At 42.9% G+C, this 8,588-nt stretch overlaps 1 protein-coding gene across 1 annotated transcript in view; it reads right to left on the bottom strand.

Annotated features, from left to right (window-relative positions):
- The window catches only part of PLEKHS1 (pleckstrin homology domain containing, family S member 1), a 15,033-nt gene that overhangs the window by 5,594 nt on the left and 851 nt on the right, over positions 1 to 8,588 (bottom strand). Inside the window, exons 2-8 of the mRNA XM_010136537.1 lie at positions 7,993 to 8,084; positions 7,781 to 7,887; positions 6,385 to 6,519; positions 4,974 to 5,049; positions 4,216 to 4,323; positions 3,456 to 3,551; positions 1,352 to 1,481 (exon numbers count right to left, since the gene is read on the bottom strand). Of these exons, the coding sequence (XP_010134839.1) occupies positions 1,352 to 1,481; positions 3,456 to 3,551; positions 4,216 to 4,323; positions 4,974 to 5,049; positions 6,385 to 6,519; positions 7,781 to 7,887; positions 7,993 to 8,084 (744 nt within the window). The remainder of the gene's footprint in view (positions 1 to 1,351; positions 1,482 to 3,455; positions 3,552 to 4,215; positions 4,324 to 4,973; positions 5,050 to 6,384; positions 6,520 to 7,780; positions 7,888 to 7,992; positions 8,085 to 8,588) is intronic.

The following is an 8,588-nucleotide window of genomic DNA, read 5'->3' as shown; positions in this document are numbered from 1 at the left end:
CTCTTTCCCAGATTTTTATCCTATTAGAAGAACGGTTTGTATTTAACAGGTTTGGTTACAAAGATGGTTTAACATGTATTTTTCCATTTACATGGAGAAGAAATAGAATCAGCAAATATTCACAGAAGACATATTCCTCCTTGAAGTGAGATGTGTTCAGAGCCAGACTGTTTTAGAAATGAGATTTGTATATTTGTGCTCCTTCTTGTATTTTTGAGATCCACTGCACACAGACAGAACTGGCCACTGGCACTAGCAATTATCTCATAGATGAATTTACAGTAACCCGGCAGTTCCAAGTGACTGCACATTCACAGTCTGTTATTTTATTTAAAAGTCACGTGAGTTGAACAATTCATGTATCAACCTGTATGCATTTAGGGTCACTTGTGTGGAAGAGTTTTTTAGTTTGCGTTCAGTTCAAAAGACCGTACACTAGGAAAATCCAGAAGTAGGAAATCTAGAAGCAGATTGGGGTGTATCTGTCCTTTTTAAGAACCTTTTAACTTCTATCGAGAATGAATTTGGGACTTTCCTGACTAATGAGCAGTCTATTAGCTCATACTTCTCCATGAACTAGGACATACCCAGGAGGGCTAGAGATCTGACACTGAATCCTTTGTGTCTTGAGTGATATTCTGCCTTCATAAGTACCAGAAATACCAAGTCTGTGGCAATTTGATGAGTCAAGGAGAAATTAAGCCTTCTACCAATTTACCTAAGTCACAAAGATAAATAATTTATTTTTATGTTTCCTTCGCTATGTTGACTTTGCTAGAGTGAAGAGTATGATAATCAGTATCTCGGTGCCTCCCGATGCAATTCTCCATGCCGTGTTTGTGACGCAACTGGTTTTTATCCTCCACTTACATCCTTGGTTTCCATGGTGATCATTTTGGTAATTGCTAAATATGCCATAGAATATATTACTCTTTTCAAGGTAAAGTAAATTAAACTAATTACTCTCTTACACGTAAAGAGAAGAAACTGTCATTGAATAGAAATTAAAGATGATGAATGTATTTTTGTTCCGTGTTTGTATAAATGACCTAAAGAGCAACTCATGCAGTACAAGTCAGAACAAACCTGCAAACAGTCCATCAAGAAGTGCATAACAAAACCACAGCAGGAACAAGACTGGCTCTGTGGTCATGATCTAATGTCATGCATGAGTTTCCTAGTGACTTTTCACGGGCTTTGGATCAATCAGACAAGTAAACGCTTGGGGAGAAGGGGGAAGAGGAGATGATTTTATCATGTTTTGAGATCCTCCATCTCCTAGGAAATCTCAGAGAGCAGACAGCACTCAACAGCTTCCCAAACTGAGCCTTCAATCACTAACAGTGGCTACCTTTGCCAAATGGGTTGTGTTTCTCCTTGGCACCATCACAGATCATAGGGAAAATGGGAAGGTGAAAGCCAAGCTGCAGCAGCATTGCACTTCCTAAATCAGCTTGCTGACACCGCTGTTCCTCCAGGCCCTTTACCAACAGAGAAATACAGTTAACCTCGGTGTACAGTTATTCTCAATGGTACAGCTAAACAAGTTCTTTAAGTCTCTGTTGAACCTTGATGTGGGTTTACATTAGAGAGAAAGTCGACTATGGAGAAAATTGGCTGCTGCACAAAATGGAAACGATACCTGGATAACAACTGAGTAACTGTTAGTTATAGGCTCCTTAGGCAAAGTTATGTGTCGCCCTTGGACAGAGAAACTTCTCTTTCAAAAAATGAGGTGTGTCTAACAGGTCCTGACGAGGATGCCTGGGTGCCTGCAATATGGTAATGCAATACGGGACAGGGTGATGCAAGCCAGGGCTCCTTATTTTAATGTCTTTCAGGTATTGAAAGCTGTGTATCAAAATAGCTTTGAATTGCTCAGACTGAATTGCTGAGTCAGGTGTGATTTGGTAGCTCCAAAAGGAGGGTTGAAAGGGAGCCAGGTCCCCAGACCTCCCCAGGGTCCCTGTGTGTGCGACTAGACTCAACTGACATTGAGAAGCCTGTCTGCATGAGTAACAGCTGCTGACCAAAGAGTTTTCAAGATCTGGGCCTGGATGAGGGAAACCCTGATAAAAAGCAAAATGAATCAGATATTAGAAATGTGGAGTCATACTTCTGAAAGGAAGTAAATACGAGGGATTAATCTGAATGTCAGCTGTCTAGAGATCACTGAGCAGAGAATAGATCTGGAGATGTTAGCACATGCTAAATTTATAAGGCAAGTGAAATATTTTTATCAAATGAAGAAACATTTTTGTTTCTTGCTAGCTGTATGCCAAGGTTATTTATTTTCATACATGCTGAAACAGAAATATGGGCTTCCTGCTGTTTCCTCTGCTTCAGACTAAAAAGGTAAAATCCAAATTCTTTACCTTTTAACCCTCATAGCCAGTCTGTCCTAGTCTGAACAGCTGCATATAATACATGCTCTCTGAGGCTTCCTAAGTATGAGGAGAATTAATGAATGAGAGAGGAAAGGCATGCGTAAGAGACAAAAAGAGAGCCTTGGTATGCGTCAGAGCACCACTAGTTAAAATCAGACTAAGGGTTAACTCAGTGCATTTCAAAGCTCAGACTCACAACTGAATCATCACGGCTTCATAAAGTACTGTGCATCAGCTGGCTGGAGCTGACTGCCCATGGCATTGCAATCTAGTTTCAACTATTTTCATCTCTTTTCACTAAATTTAGCTGTATTATCTTATACTTGCTGCCAGCCTATGTACATGGATGGTGACTGAAGCTTGTGATTTACCACCCTGTTAGCTATGATAGCAGAATAGATTCTTTTCCCTGTGTCTCTGCCATTCCAGATCATTACCCAATGCATAAACTGCCAATAAAGGTGGGTTTAAACTCAGCTGCCAAACTGCGTACTGGTGTGGTGGAACCTTGGTTGTGCCTTCACTTCTGTCGACTCTGCTGCAAAGGCAATAATCCAAGGAAGAGGATGGGTGAAAACATATGAAACTGCTGCAGGTATTTGTTCAGGGACCACAGGTCAGAACATTTAGCTAATAATACATGGTGACATTCATCATTGTGTCTTTTTAAATCATTCCTGCCACATTTGGAAGCTAAATTACTTGAAGTCATATTTATGCTGACAGAAGGTCAGTCCTGACGCCTCGCTTGACAAAGCCCTTGCTCTGTAGTTCAGTTACACAGACTCAGTTGCTACTGGCAGGGGGTGCAGAAAGAAGCCATTTAGAAAGACACTGGCACAGCTGAGAAATGTGATGGGAGGAGCAAATCCTCAAGCAGTGCAACTTCAGAGTTTTCTTGATCAAGTTTGTGAGAGCTGTCACAAGTTGCAATTGCTGCACAGAATCTCTGAGGATCTGCCTCCAAGAAGCAAAGTAAAAAAAAAAAAGGTATTTCAAGCAAGTTCTTAGGTTGTTTCCAAAATTTTTAGAAAACTTTCATAGTGAAAGTTTGATTTTTCTGCTCACCACACTTGGAGAAACTCCTCTTGGTGAGTCACACTGAGCCTGATGAGGGCCAGGATCTGAAGTAGGCCTGTTCTTGTCTTCTGAGGAACCACTCTCCTGTATGCAAAAGAAAAAAGTTGACTCCCCCTAAAGATACACTGCAGGTGCTTCGCCTGCATTCAGCTTCCTCCAGCTGGGCCAACTGCTCACAGTTTTGTGACTGGAGAAAAACAACTGACTGCAACTGCTTTGTGTCAGCAGCAATGCTTTCCTTTCCTTCTATTTAGATACTGAGGGGCAAGATCTGGAGGCCTGGAGGAATTGGACATAAACTCCCCTCTAAACTTTACAGCTTTAAGACGGAGAGCCAAAGAAAAGCACAATCACAAAACTGGAGGAACGTGGCTAGCAGCTGCCAAAACAACGATCCCACGGCTTTGCCAAGGCAAGTCAAAGTGAATCTTCAGAGGCTTACTTCACGCCCACCAATCTTTGCCAGTCAGTTGAGACAGCCAGTGAGCATCATTTCTCATTGCCATCAACACCTGCCTTTACTTACACACAGACTTTCCACTCCCATGTAAGTGGGATAACATATGCCACTTTCTTCTGTGGGATATGATGTCCTACTTAGGAACCCCACCGAAGAGCAGAACAGACCACCTGGGCACCCACTGCACAAGCTGTGAAGAACTTTTGATGGAAAAAAAGCAACCCTACAAATCAAATTTCAGTTACCCCTAGGAGCAAACTCATTACTAAGAATGGCTACCCTGTTTACCTTCTGGTAGCTTTCCCTTTCTGGGAAACTGCTTGTATCTGTAGAACTCAGGAACAGTGGCAAAGAGGAGTGCCGGCTTCTGACTTCTGTATTTGGAAGGTCGTGATTCTAGAAATAAGATAACAGTAGTTTAAGAAGACAGGCCACTGCTGGACACAGGCTGCAACGCATCCCACTAGTCCATATTTTACTTCTAATGGCTCAGAGAGGTTGTTACATGGTATTTTTCAGGCAGACATAATTTTGCCCTGGTTGCACTCTGAGATGACAGATGTAAGCAGCTTAGCACTGAGTCTGAACTAGGAGGCCTGGCTGGCTGACACGGTGCAGAAACTTGAGCCTGAGCTTGAACTGACAGGACTTCCAGCTGGTTCTTAACACTGACAGACAAGACGTGCATTGGTTTGTAAAACAGCATGTAAATATAACCAAAAAGCACACGAAAAGAATAACACACGAGGTTTCATCTGATGCATCAAATGTGCAATTCATTGCAGCATTTTGTCAATCATCTCATAATTTCCTCATGGCTTACTCTTCAAAGAGACTCCTTCAGTGTAAAATCAATCCCAGCACAGACAGACTGTGCAATGCCTGCTTAATGCAGAAAGCCAGAGTACAAGATTTACATGGAAAGCGAATTTCTGGTTAACGAAGACAAGAGCTAGCTTGCAGGGTCAAAATCAGGAAACCCCTTTGCACAAGTTTCTAATGAAATCACAAACTCCTTTCAAAAATCAAGTGCAGTAACGTTTCACCTGAGGGGAGCATCCACCTCTTTTGGCCTCCTTGCAGACTGAAGATATCACGCTGACCCAGTCCTCTGTTTCTTGCCTGTAGGTTGGAAGAAGAGAAACGAAAACCTACTCACAGATAAATCAGAAGGAAAACCCATCTGTCTAGCCACTTATTTCTTTGGGTCCCAAAATAACACTTGCTGAAATCACTGGGGGAAACCTGCAACTTTCTTTCAAGAGAGTGCTCAGTTAGCCATAGCCAGACAGCAAAATTCGACCTCAGAGAGGTGCAGCCCAGGACTGGGAGCTAAAAGGTAGGCAGGGGCGGCTGTGTGCGCATGTGGAAGAGACACAGAGAGGGAGAGAGATGGAGAGGTGGGGCAGTGCTTTCTGCTTCATTCTCTGTGTGTAATGCTGCTGTGCCAAGTCCTGACAGAATGACAGCTAAAAAGGCTCGAGAACGTGTTTGGGCAAGCAGGAGGAGAAACAGGCCACAAAAGGACTTCTGAAGCCCTGTTTCATGCTTGTGGTTAGTTTAGTTGGATTAATTCTGGAATGCTTCCCACCGAGCATGGGCTGTGAGAGCAGTGCCCTGGGGGAAGGTGTGGGGTGTCATGCTCAAGCGACAGGCAGGTATGTGTTTTTCTTCTGTGCTTGTCAGCATTTCACACATCTCTTCTGCATAAAGGCAGAAAAACTCGACACGCTTCTGACTGGAAAACTGAAGAGGAGAAGCTGGGAAGCAGAAGAGCACTGTGCCAAATGTCCTCGCTCACCTAACCAAGCTTTAGCTGACCACCTTGACGGGCAGTTTTTGCCCTTGCTGAGGACCTGACTGCAGCCTGGGAAAGCAGGGAGCACACCACCCTGCTGCAGTAAAGGCCCTGGTCATTCCTTTTGGCATCTGTTTTCCTTGGGGGGAATTTCCCCCTTCAATCTGCTTCCCTTGATTAACAACCTACTTCCCAGGGCAAGATAATTTTCTGTGACTTATCTGTAAGGAGCAGGAACCTTCTTAACTCCCAGGAGTCACTGGGTGAGAGGACAAAGCTCTCTGCTCTTCCTTGACCCTTAACTGGTACAGTCTGACATAGTATCACCACACTGATGTACTGCCGCTGCCATCCCTGCCCCCAGCCGCGTGCTCCTGCGACTTTCAGAGGTTGGACATTGTATCAGTGTGGCTGCAGGAAAAGTTAGCTGAGCTGGCTGAACCAGGTCTTGGGGGAAAAACAGACGTAGCAAAGAGCAGTTTTCTGTTGAATCAGCCAACTGAATCATTTCATCCTGGAGCTGCTCCATCAGTAGCTGAGACACAGGAGGCGATGGGAGAGGCTTTGAAGGAGTAGGACCTTGCTTTGGGGCAGCAGCTTAGTGCTACATTAGCTTAACTTTAATGCCATATTGCATTTGCACAGCTTCCTATGCCTACCTGCTGCTCCCAATGAGGTAGTAACATCTGTTTCCAGTACTGATGGACATCACTTGTTCAGGAAGGCACTTAAACATCTTCCTCACCGTTTCCATAATTTCAGAACTCCTTATGCCAACTTCGATATTTGCAATTCTGTTAAGGTAACCATATGACATGTGTGTGTGTGCATGTGCATAATTTACTAATACAGCATATTATGAGATCTGCGTGGGAAAAGGTAAACATTTTTCCACAGAATAAATTTTTAGAAAAATAAGTGCACACATTCAAAATAGATGGTCTTTCAACGAAGAAAACTTCCAAGCAAAAAACCAGAATCAACTTTTGCAAAGACTCAAGTCCAGATTTTGGATCCCCATTTCTGTTGGTCTAACACTGAATCTTGAAAAGAAAAGTAAGAAAAATTTCTTGCAGATGTTTTTGAACCAGTACAGAACAATATATTTCATTCGAAACTAATTGTACATTAACAGTGTTTTTATGGAGGGGAAGAGGAACAGACAAGAAGTGCTCTTAATGGGTACTTAAATAGAAGCACTACTTCCATTATCTGTCACGGAGTTAAATTAGTAAAAATAATAGCAACAATAATGATGGTAATGATGTAACCACATACTACTGAGCAAGCTGGAATTTTTTGAAAGCTTCACACTGTAAATTTTTTTAATGGAAGAAGTACAACAGCAATTTGTGGCCGGGGAGCTCCACGCCTAGTAATTCCAGAAGCCTGGAGTATTACGCTCCAGGTCTGACTGGTAAAATCTTTACATTTCCCTTTATATTTACTGTTTGCCTTCTACGTATCTCGTACCACACATGAGATGGTAAAGGTGCAGCCTTGCTGCAGTGGGCACTGTGCTGAAAGGAATGAAATGACCAACACAAACGAGCCGAGCAGAGCAATTTCTTGGCACAGTAAGTGGCAGTGGGGCAGCCAGAAGACCTCTGCACAACTTGCAAAGCACATTGTAAAACCACACTGTAAGGTGGGAAAAGTTGTGTGCCACACTTAAGAGTGGCATAGCCCATCCTTACTTGCGTGTGAGTGAATGCATAGCACTGTCCTCACAGGAGATAAAATACCTTCTGCTACAGGAACACAGCCTTTGCCATCACAGCGCCAAGATCACCTGGTTTGCACATACCACATCAAAATCACTCACATAAATGTATCAAATTTCAAAAAAGCATTTTAGGATTTTTACTTCTACATACATATCATACACTGCAAGTTGCACCCAAAGCCTACAAAAGCGCAAGGGACTCTTTCCTGAACTTCAGCGGGATTTGGATCAAGAACCTCAATCAGGAACAAGTATTTCTACAGTCAGTGACCATTTAGAGAGTTGATACCTAACTTAAAATAAAAAGGTGATGCATTTGAGTTACATACTGATCAACAGCTATGGAGCCTTTTACGTTCTGGCCTTTTAGATACTTCAGGATGTAATTGCCCTTGCTGGATTTGGACAGGATGAAAAAACGCCTTTTCCAGGAATTCTGCCAAAGAAAAAGTAATTAGTCTCTCATTAAAATTCAGGATAGCCAAAATAACAGATGCTTGTTGAGGGACTGCTGGAGTATGACTAATCTGTGCTGTTATACCTGTGAGGTGAAAAGTTGAAGAGGTGGTGATTTGATGAGGAATCCATATTTGCAGACTCCATTTTCAGGGCAAAACATATTTCGCGTGCTCACTATTCAAAGAGAAATGAACAGCACCATTACTTAATTTGTCGCCAATTTATCTCTCACAAAGACCTGCTTCAACTGGAAATTGTTGCTGAGCACTGGGTTTCTGTGCTTAAATGGCCATAAAGCACATTACAATTGGAGAAGACAAACACAAATTAAGACTACAAAATATAGGGCCAGGCCATGCTACCCTGATGGCAACGTTACACCTGACAACCGGCCCAAACTGTCAACAAATGATGCTGACAATGTAGGGGGCTTGGCAGATACCGTGCCTCTGAGCCTCTGCCCTATTTGACTGGTCTTACTTAACTTCTGGTGTCTGGTCTTATTTAGCTTCACAATTAGTGGTCTGAAAGACAGCAAACAGCCCCCTGATGAAATCTGCAGATGGCATTCAATTGCGATAGGCTGCAAACACAGCCAAGGATCTTACACCGTGAATCGTGGTGTGACAACAGGGGAAAGTCTTAAAAGCAAAATAAGAGCTAAAACCTTGGGGGGGG

This window comes from Buceros rhinoceros, unplaced genomic scaffold (assembly GCF_000710305.1).
Source record: "Buceros rhinoceros silvestris isolate BGI_N320 unplaced genomic scaffold, ASM71030v1 scaffold31545, whole genome shotgun sequence".
NCBI lineage: Eukaryota > Metazoa > Chordata > Aves > Bucerotiformes > Bucerotidae > Buceros > Buceros rhinoceros.
The sequence above is the reverse complement of the archived record's forward strand: the minus strand, read 5'-3'. Positions and strand labels throughout refer to the sequence as shown.